Source organism: Myiozetetes cayanensis, unplaced genomic scaffold (genome assembly GCF_022539395.1).
Source record: "Myiozetetes cayanensis isolate MyiCay16 unplaced genomic scaffold, myiCay2020 scf13, whole genome shotgun sequence".
Classification (NCBI taxonomy): domain Eukaryota; kingdom Metazoa; phylum Chordata; class Aves; order Passeriformes; family Tyrannidae; genus Myiozetetes; species Myiozetetes cayanensis.
This window is the reverse complement of record NW_026086937.1, coordinates 3,031,915-3,045,101: the sequence shown is the minus strand read 5'-3', so window position 1 is coordinate 3,045,101 and position 13,187 is coordinate 3,031,915. Positions and strand designations below refer to the sequence as shown.

General features: G+C 43.8%; 1 protein-coding gene across 1 annotated transcript in view; it reads right to left on the bottom strand.

The window, feature by feature from the left end:
- Nucleotides 1–6,330: 6,330 nt before the first annotated feature.
- The window catches only part of COL4A4 (collagen type IV alpha 4 chain), a 52,111-nt gene continuing 45,254 nt past the window's right edge, over nt 6,331–13,187 (bottom strand). The window contains 5 exon segments of the mRNA XM_050307714.1: nt 6,331–6,775; nt 7,270–7,556; nt 9,348–9,536; nt 10,276–10,392; nt 11,794–11,925. Coding sequence (XP_050163671.1) covers nt 6,512–6,775; nt 7,270–7,556; nt 9,348–9,536; nt 10,276–10,392; nt 11,794–11,925 — 989 coding nt within the window. The 3' untranslated portion in view covers nt 6,331–6,511.

Genomic DNA, 13,187 nt, shown 5'->3' with positions numbered 1-13,187 from the left:
ACTGATAAAATTTCTTCATACCACAGATGGGCAAATAAGGAAAAAAGAACCTAAATACTGACTCATTAAATTAGTGATGGAACGATGGTGTGTCTGGGTAGAGAAAACATTCTTGATTAAAGCAGACCTTGCTAGATTTTATGCTAAAAAAAAAAGGCAGAAAAGAGGGAAGAGAGCACACCTGAGAGAGGTAAAGCCTTTGTTTTTTAACTATGCATTAAGGAGCTTAAATTGCAGTGATTGAAGCAGTTGTGAGCATCATCAGCCTAAACCTGGACCACTGAGGAAAGAACAACTTGGCTCTTCTCCCGTGATGACGACGTGAATGGGAATGCCTGCAGGACAAAACTAACTTACTGTGGTCATCCCTTGCTCTCTTTAATTGTGATCCCCACGTGTGACAAGTGTCTGTTAATGTAAAAATGAGGAACTGTTGAGCCTTTGAAGCTGCTGCCTGTGCCTCGACCTGGCACTCCGCGGGTGAGAGCGCCTGAAGGTGGCACAGCAAGGCTGAGGGAAACAGGGAATGAAAGGCTGGTGGAGCAGTTTGGGTACAGCTGCCTCTGCTCTCGTTGTGGGGCGATGGGAAGGGGTGTTGCAGTTCATTTTCACTTCTGGTTCTGGGGGCTGGTGAATTGTAACCATTTTTGTTGACTAAGTGTGAATGACGCTGCCGTGGAACAGCTGGCGAGCAGACCCTCGTGTTTATGTGCTGTGGCTTCTGGAGTGTGCAGACATGAAGGGCAGAATCATCTTAGGGTTTTATTACAAGCTCCTCATTGTTTCCTACATATTGGAAAAAAAAAATTGGTTATTTCTTGTTTGTTACCAGATTTCAGAGGGCAAGGAAATATTAACACTGCTGAGCTTTCGGTTGTGGGAGCTGTTTCTGGAGGAGTCTCGAGCTTTCTAAAGGGTCTTACAGTAAACACTGATAGCCATTTACTTTCTCAGGAGCTGTGAAAACTGGAGAAAGTTTACCATACAAATCTGATGTGGTTTGGGTAATTTTGTTTATTTGATGTGCTGAGATTGGTAAAGCAGCTGGGTTAGTAGAAGAGAAGTTCAAGGATACACAACAGCAGTCTTCTGCTGCACAGGAGCAGTGGTTTGCTCATCTCTCTTGTCCATTCACAAGCAGAAATTGGCCTAACTTGCTGCAAAATGAGTGTAAGTAAAGGATTTCCTAACATGCAGATAGTGGACTTTCCTAATAGGCTGGGGATATTCCCGAATTTCCTTCTTCTCTCTTTTTGGACCAGGTTGAACAAAAGTATCCCTATGGCTGCTGGGCAGGTCAATAGTAAATGTTCTTTTCCCTGGTGGAGAATGTTGGATTAGGCTGGGTCCTTCACCAAAACATTCCTTGCAGGGACCATTGAAGAGCTATTGGTGGGTGGCCACTTCTGTGAATTCCTGTTTTCCTCATCCACATGACAAGGAAAGAACAGCCCCCCAAATCCATACAGTATTCATGAGTATGGAATCACCTGTTTGCCAGCTTTTAGAAATTATATTTTAAAGTAAGTATTTATGTATGCAGTTCTGCAGCTGACAAGGCTGTTGCTCCATCATTCATGCAGAGGTAGAACCTGTCTGTGGCCAAAGGTTCTCTAACATTTGATACCACTTATTGCATCTATTTCACTTTTCACATGCATCTGAAATGCTCAAGCGTGATAAAATTGAAACACTCTGAAATATTAACTTGCTTTGTAGTTTTTAAAATGCAAAATGCAGAGTCTAACAGATTGCAGCTGCAACTGCCTCAGAGTGGCCATTTCTAATTTCTTCAGTTCCCATCAGAATTTTATTGACTTCTGCCTCTGAGAAAGTTTAATCTCCACTTTCATGGAAATACCTCTGTCTTCATCATGCTGAACTGTGTAAGAGGGAACATGTGTCTGCAAGAGGAGTGGGATTTGTCATCAGTGCATGGAAGACTACAAATTCTGGAAGAGCTCTTGTTTTCCTGTGTACTGAAACTTTGTTTTGCCAAGCTGAACATGATGTCAGTTTGGGGCTCGAGTGCTTCATTCTCTGAGCTGGGAGTAACACCCAGGGATTTGTCTCTGCTGGGCATCTCACCCTGCACTGAACGTCCATCTGGGTGGTTCCTGACTGTGTCCCTTCCTTTAGGACTTGCTTATTGTTTCCTCTCACATTTTCTGCTTTTCTGCTTCAGTGGATCTGGGGAAAACATTAAAATACATGGAATTTCCAATCCCATGAAGCTCCAGCCTGTCTCCTCTGGTGATGCAGTGCATGGTGAAGCACAAGGTGAGCTTTGCTGGGAGGTGCCGTGAGCTGCTGAGGGCTGGCTGTGTCACACTCAGGAACCAGGTTTGTTTAACTGGAATGGTAAATAGGGAGTTGTTTTTACTTTACACTTATAAAATATCACCTCTAATTGAACTTCCAGTACCTTCTGGAACATCTGGATGCAGTGAGTAGGAAAGGGGAAAGCTGTTAAGTATGAATATGGAGCAGCATCTGTTGGAGTGCTGATGGGGGTTTTTTCCTCCACCTGGCTAATTTTCCAGCTGGTTCAGGTGGGCAGAATTTCAACGGCTGTTTTTGTTGTTTGGTCGGTGTAAAATGCTGATTTCTGAAATCAGATCCAGTCATGAAGTAGATCCCCAGTTTGATGAAGCAATTGCCTCACCTGCTGGAAAGATCTTACCAGAGCTGTCAGAATATTCTCACTGTTCTGGAGTGAAGGCTGATGGGCTCTGTCCTTGCCTGAGCTGCTGCTCCTCACAGCTGGCTTTGGAGAGATCCTTTTCCTTGCAAATAACTGGTCTCCATTACAGATCCTCCCCACAGTCCTGAATGTTTGTTTTTTTCTTTCTTGCCCAGTCAGTTCTAATGCAGATCAAGCCTTAGAACAGAAGTCCTCATCTGCACAGCATTTTTCTGTGTATGGCCCCACTGGATCTTTCTCAAACAAGTGAGCAGCTTGGGGTGATGGGTAAAAGCTTTGCTTTATTTGCATTAAATAATAATAATAATGGCCATTCATTATTATATTATTATTATATATTGCATTAAATACAGGCAAAAAAAAATGTATGGATTATGTGCATTCATGTTTTGACTGCATTGGTACTTCTTTTGTTTTTCTCTGGTGCTTATGAACCAGACGAAGTGGGAGAGAGTTTTTTTGGTTAAGGGTTTACCCTGGAAGAACTCCTGGACCAGTTTTGCTTCAACTTTTTGCAAATAACAGTGTGATTCTGGGACTGGCTCATGCCAGAGCAGGTACTCCCACAAAAGAGAAGGAAGAGGCAGCACAGAGAAACTGCTTTGTGCCTGCAACAACACCCCCCTCCTACAGGCTCCTCACTGAAGGGACTGAGTGTCACCTACAGCGGTGACAAGGGAGCAGAGCAGGGTCAGGAGTGCAGTTGAGCCTGGGAAATTGGGGGGAAAGGTCTGTGAAGGTTTGTCCACCTTTTCCCCAAAACCCAAAGCAGTCAATTTATGCTAATTGGACAATAAATGAAATTCCCTGAGCTGAGTGTGCTCAGCCCCCAGCAGTGCTTGGTGATTTTCCCCATCTGTGTTCTGACCAATGAGTTTTCTTGCCCTTTTTCCTCCTGTTTTCCTCCTGTCCTTCCCCCTGGGGGGGTGAAGCAGCTGGACAGATGTGGCTGCCAGCCCTGGCCAGCTCCCCACGGGAGCTCAGCTCCCAGGCACTCGATGGTGCTGATGTGACAGCACATGACAAGCAGGGACCTGGAGCAGCAGGTCTGGCCGAGGGCTGGGGCACAGCTTTTGTAAGAAGTTGCAAGTTGTGTCTGCTCACAGCCAATCACCCCCTCTGTCTGGAGCTGAAACATCTTTTCTGTTCCCTCACTCTGATACCTGTTCTTTGCAGGTGTATTGTGGACTACAAATCCAGACAGTTCTGCTGTGCACAAGTGAAGTCCACTTTAAAAATACCACTTTTCCAGCACAGCACCACTGAGATAAAGTCAGTGATACCTGATGTCAGTTTTGCTTTAGTCCCTCTCTCCCTTTTGGCAGGCTTTGCATACACCAAAAGGTGACACCCCAGTGACATTATCGGTACTTGGTTTGTGCATCTCCTTCCTTGCCTTATGAAAAGCCCCAAATGAAGCAAAAATGGCTGCATTTCTTAAGATCAGCTCAGGGTTCAGGCCATGCTGTGTTTTGATTCCACCAGTTATCTCCTGGAAATGCTGATGGGAGGGAGAAGCAGCTGCCACCTGCCCTGAGGATTCACCCTGAGGCAGAGCCAGGCACCTTCCCTGCTCCCTGGCCACCCAGAGGCCGTGCTTTGCCAGGGGGATGGCAAAGTCTCCTCATTAAAAAATTACTGGTTTTCAGTTGAGCTCCAGGGCAGTTCACCCCAAATGGCTCCAATTCCAACCACCCCCAAGTGTAGCCAGTGTAATTTTCTGTGTTGCTGTTAACATCCTGCCTGCTGTTTAGGGTGAAATTCACTTCTTCACTGGGCCTACAGCAGATCCAGAGCTCTAGAATGTGATAGGAAGGGTAATTTGGACTTTAAGGACTAGCACAAGGCCATTGCTTTTTGGAGTTTTTAGTGGGTTTTCCCATAAACAGTTTCAGCTGTGCCTTTTCACACTTAATTTCATAATTAGGTTCCCTATGAATAATTTACCACTTATTTTTCTGCTTACAGTCACTGGACAAATGATTGCAGAGTTAAAGCATCTGCTGCTTTATACTTTGGTCTGTCTTACTTGCTGTGTAATAGCCATTTATCTGCAATTTCATTCTGAATTAGTGCAATATTTCTGACAAATGCCTTATGGAGTCAGCTGAGCACGCAGCAGGAATTTACACACCTATGAAACATTTGATACATCTGTGGTAGCTTATAAATACATCTCTTAAATGTTCCCTGGGACAGGTGGGCATGGAATGTGCTCCAAGAGGGCTCCTGACCTTGCCCAGGTGACAGAGCAGGGGAGTCAGTGGGCACTGAGTAAGCCTGGCAGGTCAGAGAGGTTTGGCTGGTTTTGTCAGGGGGAAGCTGCACAGTCAGATGTATTTACACCCGGATGGACTCACCCTCTGACTGGTTTATTTTCCTCTGGCTGAGACTGGAATGTCTGTCTTTCCTGCTCTTTGAGTTTGTGTATCCAGCTTTCAAATTGGCTGATCAGCCTGTTGTGCTCGTGATTTGCTCTGAATTGGGACTCTTGGAACAGGATTGCAGTTTCCTTGAAAATCCTTGTGCTGGGGGCACCTCAGTGAACACAAATTGAAATGAAAAGTGCTGGAAAAAAGCATTTGATTCCATTCTACTAAAATGTAAGCTTATTTAAGTGGTAAAAGGAGCATTTGTGGTCCTTCTGCACATGATGGATTCTCCATTGGCAGTCTGTGTTCTCAGATGTTTCCCGTGATTCAGATTTGCATTGTGAGTAGTTCTGGGTTTATACCTGAATGAAGGAGGTCTAAATGTGTTTTAACTCTTTCAAAAGGTGATTAGACCTTTGGTTTATGAACATTTTAACAACCAGTGCTTTGAGACAATAAACAGCACCTCTAGGGCTGTCATTCCATAAGGATCTCACAGGTGATGGTTCTTGTTTTGGTGGTGTATTTACAAACAAACAAGCAAAAAATGAACAACATTTATTGTCCTAACACTTCTTATATTCATCACTCATGTAAGTTCACCCATTTTATCATCATCCCACTGTTTCTTTTCAATTAACACTAGAAACTGCTTTGTTTCTTCAGCAACTTGGATTGGAGCTTAATCATTTAATGTAACTGCTCTCAGAAATGAATTGTAAATACAGATATACCTTTTTATGGATTTGTTATCTCAACTAATTTTATTTTCTTACATAATCTGCTATTAAATGGATTTGCAATTTTGTTTTGTTGCTTATGAAAGCCCAATTAACAGTTCTTTCACAGTTTGGTCAGTACTGCAATGGTAAAAGACTTTCATCTTCATTGTTTTTATTATGAGAATTTTTTTTTTAACAATTACATTTCCCCCTTCCCTCAGAAACAGCATGTGCAGAGTTTCTTTAGCATGGGAAATTCAGCTACAGGGCTCTGACATTTGTATATTTCTATAGATGTGGATAAATATTTGTAACAGAACATATAAATGCACATACTCTTCCTGCTGTAAATGCCATTTCTAACAGGAAATCCATTGTCCTGCATGACAGGTGTGGTGTCCTTGGTATTCCCAACTTGACTCAACCCTCCAAGCTCACCCTGTTCCCTGCACCTTATGGCAGTGGACTCCGGTGTTGGCAGAGTTTCATTTCTTAAAATTAATTAATTTATACCAGATTTTACTACCTGGAGATGTGTGTAGATGGGTTGATGAGGCTCAACAGATCCTTCATCTTTCAGTCCTGCATATCCATTCCAACAAAGAGAACAGCTCTGCCCACTTTCAAACAGCTTCAAACATGAAATGCTCTTTAAACCTTTAGCCTGTTGTTCATCCTCGTGCAGGTCTGGCTGTCCATCCCTGGCTCGCCTGTTAGCCGTGCTTCAGGCACACCTGGCATCTGCTGATTCTCCTCCTCTGCTCTTGCCCTTCTTTCAGAGTTCCTGACAGGGGGGCTGATGCAAACTGCAGTTCAGGCATCACAGTTGTCAGCCAGAAGCTGTATTCGTTGGCAAAGAATTGACACGTCCCCCGCTGGCCCTGGCACTCGATGAATGGCGCTGATCTGAAGTCTTCCAGGCAACTTCCAGGTGACATGAGGGACTGTCCACCACCCTGATCACCAGAGCCAGTGTGCTGGAAAGAACAATGAGAGAAGTTGACAACTGTGCTTGAAAAATAGGTAAATTATGTTACTCTGTCTCTTTTCCTTACTTCATTTGCTTTTAATTGTGCTGGTGTGGTAACTGTAAATTAGAGTAAGCTTTTTTTTTTTGCTGGAGAAAATCTTAATTTACTCTGTAATGAGTTAATCTCAAAAGTCGAGAGCCAGCTCACTTATTTTCCAGGTATTTATCAAACTGAAGGAAGAAGTAGTCTGGGTTGATTCTGAACGATGCTGTTCTCCAAACTGCTGCAAACGTAACTTGAGCATGGCATTAAAAAGACCTGGAGCTCTAATTTTGAAAATTGTCTCTCTGTCCCTGAAAATCCCACTGTTTATTCCAGACAAGCAAAATCTTTGTAACTTTAAGAAATTGTGTGTCTGAAGGCTGCGAGTGCAGTAATGCAGCTACAAAAAGCTGGGCGGAAGAGAATTTCCGACACGACGGAGCGCCCGCGACTCTCACCATCAGAAAGGAATATCCGATCCAGAGGCTCCTCCAGCTCGCTGGGCAGGGAGGGATCGACTCGTCCTGGCTGTGAATTGCCACTGCCTGGGCTGGGGCCTCGCACACGGCACACCTGCTGATGTAGGGCTGGATTTCCTGCTCGGAGAGCGGCGCCGTGGGCAGGGGAGCGGCGCTGGATAACCAGTAGGACTTGTCGTTCCGGCTGGCGTAGTAACACACCTGGTTGATGTTGCAGTAGGCAAAGGGCATGGTGTTAAACACGGGGAGACAGGAGCCTGCCAGACCTGACAAGGAGAACAAATGGTGCCAATTACTCCACCTGTAGGTAAGGTGGAAATAGTATCCTGGCCAGGGCTGCTGCAAAGCAGGATATCTTAACAGGGGTTGGGTGATTCACAGACCTTAAACCTCCCAGACCTTCACCAAAAGGGCTGCTTATATGGAAAATGGAGACTTTTTTTACCAATAAGCATCTTCCTCTGACCAATAATATTTGTCACAATCCTGTATTTAAACAGGATGCCCTTTGTCACCGTGGGAAACAGTTATGATAACAAATTTCTTAGCTGTGCCAACGCTGCAAAATAAATTAGGCAAGAGGTGGTGGCTGGTTTAAAAGGAGATTAGCTGTTTGCAAACTCATTAGGAGCAGTGAGAAACCAAATGCCAATGCTGATAAATAGCAAGTTTTTGTGAAGTATGACAAGCCATTGCTACCAGTGCATTAAGCTGAAATCTCAGCAGCTGTTCTTCCAGAAAGGTTTCACGGAATCTCGGAGTGAAATAAAAGGATTGAGGGATTTTGCAGGGCCAATCCTGCAAAATTCTCATCAGGCAGACATCAGTGGGAACTGAGAAGTGACCAGTGCATACTGCAGCATATTTCAGAGGTGAAGTTCTTCCAGAACTGAATTTAGAACAGTTTCAGGATGACCTATTTAGTTACCAGTAATCACTGCACAAAGTTCTGCCTTGAATTTGGGGTGTGAAGTGTTATTTCTGCAATGCCCCCGAGCTCAAACACCTTCATTAAAGACATGTGACAGTTCTGTACAGGAGCCAGTTTTATTTATCACTGATAATTTTCCATTCCAATACTAATAAAGGATCTGGAGTAGCCTGAGTAGGGACAAAGCCTGCAAAATCAGGAGATGGGGACTCTGCTCTCTTTGAATCTTATTTTCACTGCTGTTAGGAGACATTCTGTTAGCAAGTGGCTCTCCTGGGGACTGCCATCACACAATAGTGAAAACATTTTAAAACATCACTGCTATTCTAAAAACCTCTTCTTATTGCTCTTTTAAACACTTCTGTTTTGTTCAGCTTATTAGGTCCCTGATCTTTCCTCCTCGGAGACTTCTCTGATTCCTGGATAAGAAGTCAAGGAGAATGTAGGAAACTTTTTCTGTGCAAATTTGCCACCAATCAGACTGCAAATCAGGCAGCTTATTTAGACAGCTGATTTCAGTCAGAAGTGTAGAGGAAGTAGAAGAAATGTCCCAGGACACCAAAAGAAGCTGCCTCTGGGAGAAGCTTTGCTTTGGCATTTTCCAAAACCATTAGCTCCTGACTCTTAAAAGCAGAGAATTCTGCTGTACACATGACACGTAATCTACTTGTAAAGATTACTTACAGGCTCCAACTGGAACTGCCCAACTTAACCAGCTCTTTTGCCCAAGCTGTCTCTACAGGCAAAAAGGAGCAGATCCTCCAGGGAGCTATTTGAGTGTGGCCAAATGAGATTTCTGACCTAGGAAAATCTCTCCAGACACTTCAAAGACAGCCCAAAATTACTCCCTGGGAGAAGTGAAATAAACCACTCATCCCTCCAAATTCTAGTCAAAATTACTTAGGGATAGAAATAGTTTTTCATTCAATTGCTTTGCAGCAGAAAGGCATTTTTAGTGGGTCACATAATAGGGCAGCATAACCAAGTTCATAATCATCAGTGTCAATTAGTTTTGAGACTGCAGTAAATAAGGTTCTGTAATGTGCTCCACTTAACTTGTCTTTCATTGCATATATCACACCATATTAGACCTCAGCTGGAGAGCAATTATCACTGCAACACCTACCAAGATCTTGATTATGGGCCTTCTCCTGTCCTTCCAGGTACAGCAAACTGTAGCCAGTCCATAATTTTGGCATCCCCTGTGGGCAGAGCGGTTCTCTGTCTGACTGGCTGTGAAGGACGAGCAAGAATCCGCTTGCAGATCTCGTGTGGGGGCCTGGTGGTCCTGGGATACCAGTCTGGCCAGGTGGACCTTATTCACAGGAGAAAGGTAATGGAAATCTCATAAATTTCATAAAATACAGCAAATTTTCACACTAACTATGTGTTGAGTGTTCAATAAGGAGTTCCTGACTCAATATAACACAACTCCACGGGCTGTCATGGGCAATAAACACACCAGTGGACTCATGTTATCCTTCTTATGGGAGAGAAATGAACTGCATTGCCCCTGAGTGCTTGGCACTTGGCTTTTCTGCTGTGCCTCTGTCTTGTGCTGTAGGGATTAAGAAATGAACTGAGGTGGGCAAGGATTTCCCAGACTTACCCATTAGGATGACTTTTCTGGACTGCATTCGAATCTTTGCAGTAACAGTCGATGCCCCTTCCTCACATATGTATGAAACCCTTCATTTATTCAAGAGCAGTCACAGTTAAAATACAATTTTAATTACTCCCAGACAGTTGCCCCATTAGCCTTGACTCAGAGATGCATGCCTATTGATATGTGCTGTCTGAGCCTCTGGGGTTAATTGCCTTTCTGGTTAATAATGGATGCTGAGATAAATTTTCTTTCAACAGGTCTGGTTATGGAATCATTCACAAACGTCTCCATATCAGTGTTTGAACTGAGGGGGGGAAAGAAGTGTCATGGGATCTCAGGCTAAAGAGGTGGATGTATCCCTGTGTGATCTGGGGGAGTAGAGATGAAGCTTGGCCTGTCCATCATCTCACACTCATCTCTCTCCCCCAGAGTCGTGTCCCGTTCTTACCTCGTGGCCCAGCATGTCCTTGCTCTCCTCTGCTCCCTTGGTCACCTGGTGGCCCAGGTGCCCCTGGTAAACCATCTTGACCTGGCAGGCCACACTCCCCTTCTTCACCTTTTGTTCCTGGATGAATACAAAGGATGTGCTTTTCCTTCCTGTGGCTGCATTTAAGGTTTGGCATCCTCCAGACTCAAAGGGCCAGTCAGTGGAACACACACCGGGGCAGGGAGGTGCAGAACCCCCTTCCTGCTGGGAATTCTCTTCCCAACTTAGCCACTCTCTGACCACAGCAGTAGCTCAGAGGCATGACTTCATTACAGCAGCTCCTGATAAGCTTTTACATCCTCTCCCTGGAAGTTTTGTGATTTACAGTTGAAATTAAAGCCCTCACTAACAAACATTATCAGGCAAGCCAATTGTGGCATTGCCATCAGGATCTGATGACAGTTACACTTGTCAGCTATTATTGCACTGAGCAGTGGTTTTCCTCTTTTGGTAAAAGCCAGTTTTCAGATGAGGCTGTTTCTCCAGCACCCAGCACAGCTGTTTCTCAGCAATGGTGTGTTTCACTCCTTGCAGATTTTGCTGTTTAACCTTCAGACTGAGTCATTCAGGGTCGTCTCACGACATTCAAAATTTCCCAATGTTATTTTTTTTGCTGGATTCATTAAGAAAACCTCAACCAGTCAAAACAATTAACAGCTTTTCTGTGTTGATTGCACAGTTATTCTGCCAAAGCTTAAGCACACTGAAGTTTTAGTAAAGCACGTTGCTTTTGCCAGTAAAACTTCCAGTTTGCCTTCCAAGCCAGAAGAAAATTGGACTTGTCCTATCTTAATGAAAGGAGGAACATTACTAAATATTTCTTTATTTCTTTCATAAAACCAGTGCAAGAATGTATATCACTGTATCACCCAGTTTCACAGAAACTCTTGCAAGGAATCTCCTGGGAGAATATAATGGATTTTCCCTCTGGAGATACTGGGATGTCCAGAGCAGCCACTACAACAAACTTCAGTTTCCCAAGTAGGAAATGCCTAAACCCACATGGGGGATCCCACCATCAAAACTGAAGGCCCTGTGCAGACAGGCTGTGCTTTATTTCCATGAAGATGGTCTCTCTGCTGGAATCATCAGTACCAGCATCACCCTTGTTTTCTTTCTATCTGTCAGAAGAATGTTTCAGTTTTCCATCAGTTCTTTTTAAGATCTCTCTGGTCAGTTTGCTTTTGAGGCAACTTTCACGTTCTAACAGATAAAGAGAACTGTTGCAGCTGCCTCTCTGGCTTCAGTGTCGTTTTAGGACTGTGGTTATCAGAGCTTTGGGATTCATTACTGCTAAATTTTTATATTTTTATATACATCCTTTAAATATGTCTAAACCACAGGAGTGGTTGGAGGCATTGCTTTATCATTTGTTGGGAAAAGGGAAAAATACCATTTGAAGAACTCTTTTCCCAACAGTGCCTGGTGCTTTTGCCCTCCCTGGCCCAGGGGAAGGGAGGTTTCAAAACATGAGCTTACCGTGGGGTCCAGGGTGGCCCACTGGCCCTGGCAATCCTGCAGAGCCATCCTCTCCTCTCTGCCCTGCTTCCCCAGGGGGGCCTGGGATTTTAGGGCATGAATCATCAACTTTTCCTGGCTCCCCAGGGTCACCTGGAATGCGTAACGGGAAGGTGAATTGGATGAGTGGTTAATGGCTACCACGCAAAAAATCAACATAAACGTGAGCTGACCTCGCTGCTCAAGATGATACTTTGGGTATTTTAAAATCTGGAATTATTAAGTCTCACTGCTTTTCATTTTAGTCTTTTAGCACAGCCCTTAAGGGCATGGCAAGCATTAGCCAGCATGAGCCAGCTGATGTGAGCTTTGCCCAGGTGGGCAAGGCCAGTGACAGGAGGAAATCACCTCGAGTGTCACCACGGGAGACTTAAATTGGATATTAGGGAATATTTCTTCATGAAAAGGGTTGTCAAGCCCTGGAACAGGCTGCTCAGAGAAGTGGGCATCCCTGGAGGTGTTTAAAAGACATGTGGATGCAGTACTTTAGGGACACTGTTTAATGATGGGCTTGGCAATGCTGGGTTAATGGTTCCATTTGATGATCTTAAAGGCCTTTTCCAAGCTAAACAATTCTGTGTTTGAAATATTGGGTGTACAGTTCTGGTCTTAATATGCCCCAAACTCATTTGAGTTAAAGCCTAAATTCAACCCAACTTTAGTGCAGGCACCTCAGCACATGTAAAATTTGACAGTATTTTGCCTATTTGGTTGCAATAAGCAGGCCAAAAAAGCTAGCCCATAACAGCCATTTGAAATAATTATAATATAAAAAAAAAAATTCAGGATAGCCACATTTTATATGGTGAAAGTTACTGTGGAGCTTTTGCCTGTTTGCATTTTGGAACATAATTTAGTCAGATGAAGAGTTCAGTGTCTGTAGTAACCCAGTGCTGGGATTTTGCTAAGCCTTTGGTTAGAAAAGCATCTCGTGTGAAAACCAAAAACCCCCAATTCTAACTAGAAACAAGATATTTCACAGTTCTAGTTGTCATTATAGCATTATCTACTATTCCTGGCCACTCCAAAAATACCTTCTAATAAGAGTTGAATGTGTCTGTACATAAGGGAGGTCCCACAAAAAGAACAATAATCAATAGTCATGAACTTACCTATGAAACCTGAAGGGTTTGAAAAATGGAAAGCAGATTGTGGCCATTGTGGTGCAGGTGGAAACAAGTTGCAGGCATGTAAATTAGAGTAAAGAATGGAGTGAGAAGCGAAATCACTGGCATGGGGTGACATTAGAAACAAATACTTAGTTCAGAAATTTTCACACTACTCAAATGAGAAATCAATTAAGTTGGCAATTGTGGGCTTTTTTTCTGAGCTTGGTTAAAGTGTCTGTATGCAGG